Raw genomic sequence first — 14,814 nt, forward strand, 5'->3', positions numbered from 1 at the left:
AAACGCGTTTAAAGATTTTAACACATTTAGGCCTCGTATTGACCAGGTGTGTTGTAAATTAAATTGAAATCTTCACAATAGTATAAAGAATAGCGTCACAGACAAACAGACGTCACACTCTCACCGATGTCCATCGACACCCTTTTTAACGGCCGATTCAAATATATGGTAGGTGGCCAATCCACCACCCGCAGCGATAGCATCGTTTTTGTTCGCGTTTGACGTTTACACACTACCGCCATCTGTTGGTCCATCGGCCAAACACACCTATTTTAGCATTGGGCGTACATGTCATCGTGACTATGATTTTGATCGGGATTTGTTCTAACTGTTACGTCTGTTTGTCTGTGATAGCGTGTTTATTAGAGTCAAGAGTTTGTATTATGGAAATAAAGTAAATTTGGCTACGAAATTCAAAGTGGGACTGTTATGCCTAGAAATACGGGGTTTTTGGTAAATTTCTACGCATAACAGTCCCACTGAGAGTAGTGACCAATTATGTGCTAAACATACTGCTGTGGATGACCGTTCTTACGTATAGATTGTACCGAATTTAGAGGACGTATATCCTCAAGACTATGTTAAGGCACCTAATGAAGGCTCAAGTGACATGTGCCATACGGAGCCACGTGTGGAGAAGTGAAAAAAAAAAACGATTTTATTGTTTCCGAATTTGGGATGGAAAGCAAAGGTTTCTGTATGTGTGATAGTGAGAAAATGTATGAGTTAGTGAAAGAAAGAGTGGATGAGTAAGTAAGAGAGTTTATAAGATGTAATAAATTCCTAAATCGACTCTTCCAGCTGCAGGCTTGACTCATCTGCTCAACTCATCTGCGAATTCAAGATTATTCTGCCGAGTAAATATTTAACTCAAAATTCACGACACAAATCTTCACACGATTTGACATTTCTTTGGACTTTGTTTGCAATGCATATCATGATATTTTTTATACATCGCAAATTAAGTTTTAGAACCATCAACACATTTGCAACTTGCACCGAAGAGCCAACTATGCGGAATAACCCAGTATGTGGCGAGGTCATCCTATTCTTCTTTTGAATTGACTTTGACTTCGTCTTGACTTCATCAAGTTTGATATGTCGCAAGATAGGTTTCAAGACCGCCAATATAATGGCTACTTCTTCTGGGGAACAGGGTATCCAGAACAACCTGGCATGTTATCAAGTCATCCAGGAACCTTTGAATTACCCTTCTTTAGCCTTGATTTGTGAATTTATAAAGTTTGATGTTGCCAGTTAGGTTTCAGAACCGACAGTTTAGAGGCCATTTCCCCCAGGAAACCGGGAATTCAGAACAATCCGACATGTGGTCAAGTCATTCAAATACATTTGAACCACCTGTAGACCTAATTTGCAAATTCATGAAAATTGATAAGTCGCAAGCCAGGTTTCAGATTCGCCAATATAATGGCCACTTCCACCAGTGAACCGGTATTCGGACCAACCCAGCATATGGCCAAGTCACCCAAAAATGGTCGAACTATTTTTATTTGGACTTGGTTTGCTAAATTATGAAGTTGATTTGTTGCAAGCCATGGACTTGAAATTAAAGTAATTACTGATTCTTCAAGTGGGATTATTTCAGTATTCCTCGTGATGAATTCAAAATTACGATGAATTTCTAATCGATGACGGCGGTTTAAAAAATTGAAAAAAAAAAATGTGATTGACCCTGAAAATTCAACTGAAATTCTTTGAAAAACCGATGGGAAATAATATTATTAAATTGAAAATTTCAATCAAATTTGACGTCAGACTCGCATGAATGACGAATGCATCCCGATCATACAAACACATAAAACGGGTTGTGTTCCACATGGGATGTAAAGTTAACGTAAGAAGATGTTCAAAACGATTTTCACAAACACCAGCTAATTCAAAACTCACAACTGAATATTTTGTTCAAGATTAGCGCAGCGAATTGTATAGTGTGACAGTTATGCGTAGAAATACAGTAGTGGGACAGTTATGCGTGGAAATTCAAAAATGGGACAAATTGACTTGGCTTGCTTTTTATTGATTTTCCGAACAAAGTTAATTTTTCATAAGTGTTTTCTAAAACTATACGTAAAAATAAACTGTTTGATGACTAAAAGTCAAAATGCACAAAAAGTAACATGGGACAATTATGCGTATAACTATAATAGTAACATGTAAAAATTTAATTGAAATCAAATATTATCGAGCACGATTTTGTTTTGACTCATTGTGGATGGAATTCGTCTGATGACACCCAGTTACCCTGAGCCCCCCTTTCGGGACGATTCTCATTTTTTCCTATAAAGCTCTGTAAAAACCACGTTCATTTTATTATTTATTGTTATAGTAAAATATCACTTAAAATTTACAAATAATGTAGTGTTTTCAATTATCTGTGTCTACTTGGTTCATACTCACATCGATCAATATAACACCATTTTTTTTTTCGCCAAGGTCTTCATAAAAATAATGCAGTCGCTTTTTCTCTATGTCTGTTGCTGCTGTCGCGAAATAATTTTCTTGTGAATAGTAACCGACAATTTAGTTTCGATTTGAATTGAAATAAAGACCATTGATATACAAATACATCTATCGAACTCTCTTTTTCCCATTAATAATTTGTTCTGCAATCGAACAAAAAACGTAGTGTTCTTTATTTGTTATGGAACAGAAAATGCAAACGACCGTTGATGGAAAAAAGTTGCTTACAAAAATACGAACCAGCTAACGTGTGTTGTAAATAATTGCGGCTGATTGATGTCCTTTCCGGTGCAAACGCATCATTTCTTGGCGAGCTCATTGGATAACCAATCTAGGCCTTCGTATAAGCCGTGCCCTTGGGTGGCGCAGGTTGCTTGAATATACCACTGAAAACGAGAGAAAGATAAGTTGATCAATTCTGGACAAACATTTGGACAAAAGGGCCCAAGAGGTGTTGAGCCTTTTTTCTGAAACGTTGCTGTTGAGCGCTTTTTAGCCCGCCCACGCAAACTAACACCGCTGTCAGAAAGATTGGTGTTAGCTTTTCCTGATAGTGGTACTGGAGAGCGTGATCGAGTTGAATTGGGCTCAACAGCGTCTTGCAAAGCCAATGTTTACCAATGAAATGAATATGTTTGTGTGCAAAAACTTTGAGTAAAAAAGTCAGTTAGAGGAAGACATTCAAATAAATATATCGAAGCATTGCTAACCATTGAAAAAAGTGAAACATTTTTAAGAAGTATGGTGTAGTGAAGAATAAATTGAAACATCAATTTTTAATACTTTTTAATGAAACATAATGAAAATAATGAAAACATAATCGAACCTAACGACTTATTTTTGGTGATTTGTAGCTTGATAATGTTCGTGCAAAACAATCCCGGTGATATCTCAAATTCCCGGGTTTTCCCGGTTCGGTGGCCACCCTGAGATTTGTTATAAAGCATGAAACGAGTTCACCAATTGATCCTTCATCCTTGACTGAGCAGCCACAATCCACTTTCAGCTTCACTTAGCGCATACAGACTTATTGAGAAAGAAACATCATAAGACGGAACACAAGACGGATAAAGTCGTGTCACCAGTCTGAGGCTCATAACACAGCAGCTTTCGAAAGTGCTTGGTAAGAACAAACGTGAATCTATTCCATACACGGAATTATCGTTGTAGCTGCTGCCGTTCTCTTGAGGAGAAGATATGGATTAGGTCTTTCAATGAAAGACTTTCATATTGATCTTTCAATCTAAAACATGTAATCCTAGCATAATGTGATAGAGTTAATCTATTACAACACATTGATCCTAGCAAGGTAAAATAATCGATCAAGCAATAAATTCGAAAACACTATTGAGAACCAGAGCTACAGGTCGAAAGCCCCGCTAAAGGTGGATGGTTGTGATGACCGTAATCATCATGGAAAGAACATACTGACAATGTTGTATTGTGTCAGCTGTATAGGATGCAGCTCCTCTAGTACGATTTTGGTAACGCAACTCTGGTTAGCTGGCCTATCCAAGACTCTTCACCAACCAAGAAAGGCAAAAATAGTGCAAACAGATTGATTTCATGGCAACGAATAAAGGGCAACGATTGGAAAGTCAGAACTCTGAATACACCCGCGCGTATTGAGATCCTAGCTCGTGAATTGCGGAATGTCGGTGTGAACGTGGCAGCTCTCCAGAAAATACGTTGACTGAACACCAGAAACTACTGAATTTCGAGCAATAGATCCCATCGCCAAAACATCATTCAAATACTACATCTACAACAACAGCGGCGACGTGAAGTTGGCTTTATAGTGATTGGGATTACCGGAAGATGGTGAGCTGGATTAGGTCTCCCTTGAGGACTGCTGGAGTACAGTGAAAGCAGTCATCAACAATGCAGCTGAGAGCAACGTCGGGTACATGGGACAGGATCGACGGAGCGATTGAACTGACGAGGAATGTAGCCAGATTCTGAAGAAGAATGCTGCGCGGGTGGTCATGCTGCAGCAATGTACACACTTAGATTTTTTTCACGAGTTCGGCTGTGCGAATCTCGGTTTCCCAATTTTAACCGAGACTCAGCTAACAATTTGTCCGGTTGCTTAGCAACAAAGCACGATTTACTGAAATTCGGCTTTTATTTACTGAGATCCCAGGAAATTTGTTTGCCGACTTCTCGGCTGTGCGGATCTCGGTTAAAATAAGCCGAGATTCGGCATTCTATTTTAAGTGTGTACCCGGCAGAACGTGCAAGCTTATAAACGGAAACGACAACAGCAGACCCGTCTTCTTCGGGAAAAAACGCCGCCTGGAGGAGACGGAGTTCGAGGAGGTGGATCAACTGTGCCGGTCTCAATAAATACGGAAGCTATGGAAATTCCGTGTTTATTGAGATCGACACAGCTGATCCATCTCCTCGAACTCCGTCTCCTCTAGCACAAGCTCATCGAATCACGAAAAGGCTTCGAGCCGCAAGCCAAGATGTGCAGCGATAAGAAACATCATGCCAAACGAATGATAAAGTAAAAAAAGAGCAGCACTTCGACGAACATCTGAATGGCGCTGAGAGCGCAGACAATAAAAATCCATACAACGGAGGAAATGCCTTCGTTAGTACCGCAGACGATGGAAACCAATCAGCCCCCATTTTGAGGAAGATCAAGGATGCCATTCACCAGCTCAAGAACGATAAAGCTGCTTGTAAGGATGATATCGGAGATGACCTCATAAAGATGGGCCCGGAGAGTCAGATAGGCATAATCTGGGATACAGAACAACTACCGGAGAAATGCAAGGGCGGGGTTATATGCTTCTACAAGAAAAATGGCAAGTTAGATTGTAAGAACTTTCGAGCGATCACCGTTACGAATGCGGCCAACAATGTCTATCTCAGATAATCTGACGATCTGTCTGTCGCCTGTAGTTGCAAGGCGGCATACGATAGTATTGACCGGGTAGGGCTAAGGAAAATCATGAACGAGAACAGCTTTCCCAGGAAGCTCACAAGACTAATAAGAGCAACAATGAAAGGTGTGCAAAATTGTTGAAGACCACGAATACGCTGGCTGTACGCAGTGCAAGAGAACCTAGCGGCCCTAAACGTCCGGGGACCTTGGAGAAGTGTCGCTCAAGACCGACGAAGATGGAGCTCTACAATTCACCCGGCAATGGCACGATGCTACGATGTACCCATCAAGGTACAAGGTACAACAATATACAATTATTGCGTACTATGGAAAGAAATGATAAGAATTTCTGACATTGTGAAATCTCACATTTGCCTAAACATGTCTTATCTCTAACCGCAGATTGTAAGTGGAACAAAGTAAGCACCCTAGTGGGGCATAATAAACAAGTCAAGATTTGTAAGGCCTAGATGTTGTTGAATCTAGTTTTCAAATAGTCAGATCTTTGTTGAATAGTTCACAAAAAGTTGAGGGAAAAACAGAGATTTAATGAATAGGGCTTGGGATTAGCTTACCATTTTCAATGAGCACAAATCGAGACCCCAAAATTTAAAAGTCAATAACGACGCCGTCCTCGTCCTCACGGTGATCGGGGAAGGGAAGAAATGTTAGTTAGAGAACGATTGCTACAAGAGACCGAGTATACCTCTGCATCTCCACAGTTGGCATGGAAAGGATATTTGGTTAGTGGGATAAGGTAGAGATCTGGGAGTCCTCAATGTTTGGTGATGCGATCCATGATATAATCACGTCTAACCGGATTCGCATTATTATTCGATATTCGAATATTCGTACAAGTGTTCATCACTCGCCCCCGCAAGAGCAAGCGATGCGATCAATAGATCAAACACTACTAACAATCCGCGGCACAAGCGACAAACGAAGCAAGCGACAAAGTTGAAGGATCAAACACTACTCAACCTGAGTGAAAAAAAAACTAAGACTATCACCGCTCAGCGAATAGTTAATTCCAAAGAATATTTTTGGTATAAATCTACTGCCATGAATCGCAAGCAGAGTTACATATTTATCAGGAGCACATAAATGTACTGACGAGCCTCCAACTAAACCGTCTCTCAGCTCATCGGAATCCTAGTGTGCTGCGCTAGACGGAGGCTCACGAAAATTCTAAAAGTGCGCGCTAGGTGATGTGCTCTCGGGGAGACTCGTCTCATGCGCTGCTCGGCGCTACAGCTCGCCATCGGTATCCAAGTGTGAAACAAGTGCTTAGTAACGAAAAGCCTCTACAACTACTTTCGCCTTATAATACAGGTTTCTAGATGGCATATATGATATGATCGAAGACTCACGATCCAAGAGTTACAATTTCGATCCTCGTTGGAAACTTTTGTAATCACTTCAATTATTGCGCTAAATTTTAAACAGCACATGTGACGGAGCGCATGAGACCGCAGTGAGACACATCTCAAGAAAAATGAGGCGCACCAAAAAAGGTCTCACAATGTACAGCTCTCCCGTGTGCTTGCAAGCAATGGGGCTCCTGCACCTAAGGCTACAGCACGTGCACAGTAACTCTAATCGCAAGTCAGTCCCATCTGTAAAAAGTAGGCATTGAGAAAATGGGCAGTGAAGTTTTCAAACTCGTTTTCCATACGAATATTCAAAAATTTACAGAGGATTGAAACATGTTTCAATCCTTATGAAACTTTCACAACTTGCTTTTCACTACGATATATTTCCGAAAAAAATATAAAGATCATCAAAACAAGTTACATTTTTGTGTTCCATGGTGCGAAAGTCTTTAGTGGGACTGATATGCGGTTACTTTTCATTATGAGACAATTTGACTTGCTGTTTTTTCCTAATTTTTCCGAACAAATCATATTATTTCATAAGTGCAGCTGAAAGAGCATTGGAAGAGATGTTAAAAACTAAACTCAACTCAATTTTGACGTGCAATTCACGGCAGTCTAGTTTCAGTAAAACTTAATCGTCGATCAAGATAACACTACGGATATTCACGGAACTTGATGTTCGAACTCGTAAAATTGTCAACAACTAGGAAGTTATTGAAGTGAACATTTTTTACTTGAAAAACAAATATCATTCTCTACAAGCAACTTGTAAGATGTAAAGTTAGGGTAATAAAAAGCTGTGAACTGATTGAGTCAAAACATGTCCTTCTATTGAAGCTCAGATAGCAGTAGCGGTAAATGCGCAGCTATTCAGCTTGACAATGCTGAGGGTCGTGGGTTCGAATCCCGCTGGTCGAGGATCTTTTCGTAAAGGAAATTTTCTCGATTCCCAGAGCGTAGAGTATCTTCGTACCTGCCACACGATATACACATGAAAAAATGGTCATTCGGCAAAGAAAGCTCTCAGTTTAATAACTGTGGAAGTGATCATAAGAACTCTGGGAAGCAGGCTTTGTTCTAGTTGGGACGTAACGCCAAAAAGAAGAAAAATGTCCTTCTATCTGAAATTTTGGTTACTTGGGATTCCCTATGTTTGATTGTTCCTGCAAATGGCATATTTTGTAATCTAATCTGTGCCAAGCTTTTCGGAACGCATTTTTGTGATTTATTATGTTTGATATCTACTTTTAGAAAATTGAAACCGTTTAGTATTCATCAAATCTATAGTGAATTCTTCCAGACATTAACTTCTAGTAGTCACATCGGTACATACTAAACGGACCATAACTCTTTATTTATAATGTTGAATATCAGATCTCAGATCTATGAAAACTAAAATGACAATGATTGCAAATACATAAAGATAACTTTGGCATGTCCCAAAAAAATAGCTACCTGATCCAGTGACCCATAGGAATAACTCCGACTACAGGAACATTCCCGAGTCCTCACTGGGTCAGAGCCTGCTTCTCAGTTTAGTGTTCAATGAGCACTCCCACAGTCATTAACTGAAAGCGTTCTTTGCCAAAATTGCCATTTTCGCATTCGTATATCACGTAGCAGGTACAATGATACTCTATGCCCAGGGAAGTCATTAGGAAATTTTCATTACGAAAAAATCCTGGTCTGACCGGGAATCGAATCCAGATACCTTCAGCATGGCTTTGCTTTGTAGCCGGTCCCGAAAGTATATGTCATCCGTTTAAAGTTTTGCCATTAGTTGATAGTTAATTTGAATTTTCTGAAGGGAAATTCATGATGATAATGCAGAGTGCCCCGTCTATCTACTATATTTCACTGGGGTTACAAGAACTAATGCTTATTTTTTATTATGTTGGACAAATTCCCACAACTAATGATTTTATAGTAAAAAAGAGTACTTAAAATTTTAATGGCGCTTGCGTCAATCTGCCAGATTACGGCTGTTGAGCCTTGATTATACAATAGTCAAATAGTCAAAGATTTCCAATCCAAATCAATGACGATTTGAGACGTCCGATTTGAAAACGGTCTGGAACAAAGTTTCAGCTGATAAATGTATCTAACGGTATCAGCTTAGTACTAAACCTCAAGCAAATCCTATATATCGAGACCGGCTTGTGCAGTCTCAGTTTTAGTCCAAATGAGCTCAAATTCTAGAAAGACACTTACTATTCGGCGTAGAACCGGTGCAGAAGTGATATTTTGAACCACCTTAGTGTCTGGAGCACAATAAGGAAGAAAATGATGGCACTTACGTGTCTATTTCTAAGCTGGTTCAGGTGCAACTTGTCGGTCAACTCAGCAGCAGTCATTGCGTTGGGCAGATCTTGTTTGTTGGCAAACACTAGCAGAACCGCATCCCGTAATTCATCCTCTTGCAGCATACTTTGAAGTTCCCTTTCAGCCTCCACAATTCGCTCCCGATCGTTCGAGTCCACCACGAAGATCAATCCTTGGGTATTCTGGAAGTAGTGGCGCCAAAGCGGACGGATTTTGTCCTGACCGCCGACGTCCCACACGGTGAAGCAGATGTTCTTGTACTCCACCGTTTCAACGTTGAATCCGATGGTGGGGATTGTCGTCACGATTTCTCCCAGCTTCAACTTGTATAGGATAGTAGTTTTTCCGGCCGCGTCCAAACCAACTGAAATGACAGGTAAGCCACAGTATTGATTAGAAGTACAGAATGTTATACCATTCTGCTATGCTGTAGTCTTTTTTTCTTAATCATGTGTTAAATGGGCTCAAGTACTTATATACATTACGGAGCCGAATCCAATTTATTTAGTTTGGATCCTTCTATATACCATGTTGACAATGTAACGAACCTCCTAGTTGTAGAATATTGAACTAAGCAAACATGTAGTGTATAGCCACAGACAAACAGACGTAACACTGACGAAATCTCCATCGAACACACATTCAACGATCATTTCAAATTCACTAATCTATCAGTCTTCATAAGTGCCAATAAAAGTTAAACTCCTGTGATAGTTCATTTGCAAATGAAATCAGAAACATGCGTAAAGTGTTTATAATTAACACCAATGGGATTCGAGATGAAATCCTAAGCCAGCTTGTACTGTGAGCAGATATAATAACTTCATGAAATAATACAATATATTTTTCCGCTAATTTTAAAATACACTTGAATATTTGCCACGAAAATATTAATCGCGTAGTGAATCGTAAAAAAGTAAAAAATCCCAAAAACACCAAAATATACCATCAGTGCACCAGTATCCGCTCATGTACCAGTAGCCCGCTCACACCGAAAAAAGATAAGTTTAAACAAAATAAATATGAAAACTATAACCACTAGACGATTTAAATCGACAAATTGAATTATACTGTGGACAATCTTTTGCGTATTTATTCAAATTACCTTACTTTTAAAACTCGTGAGCGGGCTACTGGAACATGAGCGGATACTGGTGCACTGATGGTACCTCTTTGGAATTTTGACATCCGTTTCATCAAGTATTGTTCTATGTTGCAGAAAATTTGAGCTTGCGATTTTTTGCGCTTTTGGAGATATCAGAGGCGACCTCACTTTTTACCTGTTCTACGCATCTAAAAATGTCTTTTTCGACAAATTGAGATCATAAAGCAAATAGTAAATGATTGGAATTTTTCTTTCTTGCAAATCTTCACCCGATAGATGCAAATTGGTTGCATAAAACCAAGAATTTCTATTCGTGGAACAGGTAGATTTGAGGTTAGGGAATCGCCACTGGGAGATATTAAGGTTCAAAAATTGCTCTATTTTTCATAATTTCTTAATTTTTATGCGCCGTATTATTAAAAATTTTCCACCAGAGCTTGCGTTTGTTATATATTTATCAGCAAAAAATATTACATTACATGGTTCTTTCAAAAAATGCCAAATTCGGTGAAAAAAATCGGTGTTCACTGATTTTCTCTAATTTTGCCAATAACTCGAAAACAGTAGGCTGTGGAATTTTGACGTCTTCGAGAGAGTTGTTTATTTTATTGAAATGAACATTTTTTTCGAACATGCCAAGTCTCTAGAACGTCACAGTAAAAAGTTAGATTGTGGCGCCACCTACACACTTAGATTAAATTACTGGGGTCGGTAAAATTTTACTGGGTTTTGAAACTACCGAAAAAGTCAGTAAAATGAAAACTGTCGCCACGCGTAATTGAAAAGCAAATTTCACCATGTTTTATTTTTTACCGATATATGATATAAAAAGAAAGCTCTCTGCAAAATTTCAGTAAAAAATCTCTGTTTTTCGATTTATGACATTTATTTTTAGTTTACTGACTTTTTCGGTAGTTCCAAAACCCAGTTATTTTTACCGAACACTATCCGTTTATGTCAGTAGTTGGTCCTCGTTGTTACAAAAAACTTTGCCGAAGACACCAAATACCGGAAATGCTTCGTTACCGAGTTATTAATTTTGTCCCGCCAGATTGCGTCCCTGGCCCATAGTGCAATGCCAGCAATGGAAGGATAGCCAGGTACCCATACAAGGTATACAGAGTTCACTGAATTCAGTTCCTCAAATTGAGTTCGACATGCGATAACAAGCTTAGACCCTGAGTTGGCCAAAGCAAGAGCTTTTAAAGCAGCCTAACTATCTGACACATTCCTTTACAAATAGCCAGACGTCCACTCTTCCCGTGAAGGGAGTTGTGTGAAAAATTTGCTTTAAGGAAAGTGACAAGCAGTGGGGTCAAACGGAGCAAGGTCAATTGTGTCCCAATTCACCAGAAGTGGAAACATCCAAATCACTAGAATTCACATCTCAAAACATCGGCTTCATTGAAAGGATCATTTTCGCTGAAGACACCAAACGTCTATCTCTTCATTCCGAAGAACTACAGGTTGTTTCCGCGTTTTTTCGATTCTGCCTCAGTGTGTGACGTCTCAATCTTCATGAATTTGAATGAACACGTCAATAAACGAAGACAGAGGTGAATGATATTAGTTAAAACCACTATAATAAATAATAATAATAAACGAAGAATTAATTCGGTACCAACTGTTATGGCCACGAAGGTCTCTTTATGGACATTTCTGTTCAATGTCCAAAACATACCGTGCAACGTCTCAATCTTCATAAATTCGAATGTATATTCGGTACGGAATTTAGACGAAAATGATTTGAGGACTTTATATAAAGAGTAGTTCATTGTAAAAAGTAAATTGCATTGTGAGTCACACGTATTGAAGCACAGATTTAAAACAAATTCTATTTTGCAATTTATGTTTTATAGTGAAATTTGGTTGTAAACTAAAATGTGTTGCAAGTCACCCCGCCGTTGCAAATCACCCCGTTTGACGATAGCTAGATCAGTATGCATTTCATCCCAGATTTGTTGGTGTATTATTCAGAATTCACGAGTATTTTTTTATACCTAATACGGAAATTATTTAAAAACGACCATGGTGGAACATGAGACACATGCTCCGTAATGACCAGAGGAGTAGGTTAAGAGCTCTTTTTTGATTTATTTCTATATGCTTTCAAACTCATGAAGATGTACATGTACATGTATATTGTGCATTGAAGTGGCTAAATCGGTAGATATCGAGTTCATTGATGAAAGAAAAAAAAATTTATCACTATATTTTTTTCCAATTCATAAAAATCGGGACGGCGGATTTTATGTTTTTCTCATAAAACGGAAAAGTTCCCAAAGAGGCCTTTTGCCAGATGCTCTAGAGTGGCTACATCCATTATTACAATATTCACTCAACGTTAATTGATATGTTCATTCGAAATCATGAAGATTGAGACGTTAAATGGATTTTTTTGCTCATGAAATGCTAATGTCCTCAAAAATGCTCTGTCAGAACCTGTGTCAGATGCTCAGAAGTGGCCACATTTGTTGATACCTTGATCTTCATGTATTTACGAGTTTTCTCGAATTTATGAAGATTGACATGTCCCCAACATGTTTTGGACATAAAATGTAAATGTCCCCAAAGAGGCCAAATTATGTTCCAATGAACACAATCAACCATTTCCATACGTTTTACATTAAAACTACAATGTTACAATTGAAAAAATAAAAAAAATCACGTCTCTCAAATTTGGCACCACCGTCACCCCAGTGCAACCCGGAATATCAACGGTATGGTTCCAAATTCTGCATTTCTGCAAATTACTTGAACCTTTTCAAAGTACTCTGAGCGTGGTTTCAGAAAAATCGAATTTAAATTGATGAAATGGCAGCTATTTGAAAATGGCTTGTCGATGAGCGGGAACGTAAAGGTTAAATTATAATTACGATAAAACGTTACTGTCCTGCTAGCCGAGTTTGTGAAGCTAATCTAGATTATCAGTGCTTTATCATCAGATCACGAAAATACTTGTGGCCATTTTTCCGGAAAAGTGACTGACGACTTTTTGTTGCAAATAGTGACTCTTCAGTGACCAAGTCACTAAAAAGAGACTCGCCAGCAGCCCTGCGAATTTAAAATGACGTTATTGTGATTTGTAATGTGTTTATTTATTCTTACGATAACTTGTTAGTTTATGCTTTTTATCAAGTCAAGGAAACTGTTGTTCAAAAATTAAAATAAAATTGCAACATGGCTTATAGATTTGCGCAGTTACTTTTAATTTTATCATCAGCGAGTTGTACAAGCAACACAAACAAAACAACATTCAGAGTAGAGAACGTGAGGTTCGGAGTCTTTACTTAGAAGTAACTGCGCATCTTTCTTTACCAACTGTTTTACTTGCATAACACCAACTTTAATAGGCACGTCGTTGCGACATTCCTCCTATATGACATTACAATAAATAAGACTTCAAATTCTTGTTAAAAAATCTTGTATTTTTTTAGAAAAAAAAAAACCCATTTTATAAATTCATAAATTTATTGTAGTGTTTATTTTTGAAGATAACCTATGATGTAGTTTTATATTTTCTACAGCTTCCTTTACGCTGATTTTAAAAATTACATGTAGTACTGTATTTGCGACTAGAACATACAAGTTAGTTTTGTAAAAATGACAGAGCTATAGTAAATATCAAAAATAAACTTCATTCTTGTATGAGAGTGCTTCTTGCATATTTACTCCTTTGTTAACACAATTTTCGCTTTTGTCTCGTCAATTTTCCCAAAAGGGTGCTAACAATCATTTTCCAACAGAAGCGAAAAGCCGCAGTTTGAGAACTGCTGGTTGTGATTGATATCGGAGGCGATTTTCGAGACACCCAAACATTGCGTGGTTCGATTCATAATTTTCCCCGGAAAACCTGTCTAATATACCACAATTGTGCGACATGTAATGCGCTTTAAATATACGTTTGAACATTGATAGACTAGTTTATTTAATTAACGATGAATTCGGGCACAAAAGAAAAAGATGGCATGTGACGTCATCTATCAGCCGATGGTTTAGGATCTGGATCGAAACGACCATTCTTATCTGACGTGTCTCAAAATCACATTTTTCAGCATTCTCAAAGTCCGGAACACTTACCCATCAGTATTCTCATCTGCTTTTTGCCGAAAAGCCTGGTTAAAACACTAGAAATTGTTAAACCCATTCTGGAGTTTCCACTTGTGCTTACGAATCAGCTAAACGAGAGTGTTGGACTTGACAACTAATCAAAACCCGCACATACACACACACAGCCACGAATCTGACAGCCAGTGAAGTTTGAAAAAGCGCTATTTAATGAAAAGGGCCTAGCCGTCATTTTTTATAATTAGTGTGTGCAGTGCTGAACATACCAGCACCACAGAAGAAACAGACGTTTATCTATTCTCGCTGATCATAAGTACTGTGCAAAAGGATAGGACAAGAAACGGTCAAGGAATGATTCCGCTACCGAAATTACTTAAGCTGTACGCAGCTGAGAAGTAGAGCTGATATCATAACGTCGGTAACGCTTGTCGTACAAATCAAAGGGAACTGTCACTTTTCCGAACGGAAAAATGTGCCGCTCAATTGTTCCGCAAGTAAAAGTGACATTTCGCTCATACTGAATCAGCTGTCAAAATTACTTTGGTAAAAAGGAGAAATTTTACTTAAGT

At 38.6% G+C, this 14,814-nt stretch overlaps 1 protein-coding gene across 1 annotated transcript; it reads right to left on the reverse strand.

The window, feature by feature from the left end:
* Positions 1-2,322: 2,322 nt before the first annotated feature.
* Positions 2,323-14,416, reverse strand: LOC5565060 (ADP-ribosylation factor 2). The gene is made up of 3 exons (XM_021849614.1): positions 14,258-14,416; positions 9,048-9,436; positions 2,323-2,867 (listed from the first exon to the last, which is right to left on the reverse strand). The coding sequence occupies exons 1-3, from the start codon at positions 14,322-14,324 to the stop codon at positions 2,781-2,783; spliced, it is 543 nt and encodes a 180-aa protein (XP_021705306.1). The 5' UTR covers positions 14,325-14,416; the 3' UTR covers positions 2,323-2,780.
* Positions 14,417-14,814: the final 398 nt, after the last annotated feature.

Source organism: Aedes aegypti, chromosome 1, assembly GCF_002204515.2.
Source record: "Aedes aegypti strain LVP_AGWG chromosome 1, AaegL5.0 Primary Assembly, whole genome shotgun sequence".
In the NCBI taxonomy this organism is placed as follows: domain Eukaryota; kingdom Metazoa; phylum Arthropoda; class Insecta; order Diptera; family Culicidae; genus Aedes; species Aedes aegypti.

Excerpts from the sequence above, each read along its gene's own strand:
- LOC5565060 (XM_021849614.1), bottom strand. The coding sequence starts at position 14,324 with ATGGGTTTAACAATTTCTAGTGTTTTAACCAGGCTTTTCGGCAAAAAG. Across the intron at positions 9,437-14,257 it reads GCAGATGAGAATACTGATGG|TTGGTTTGGACGCGGCCGGA; the intron begins GTAAGTGTTCCG and ends CTGTCATTTCAG. Across the intron at positions 2,868-9,047 it reads ACCAGCTTAGAAATAGACAC|TGGTATATTCAAGCAACCTG; the intron begins GTAAGTGCCATC and ends TCTCGTTTTCAG.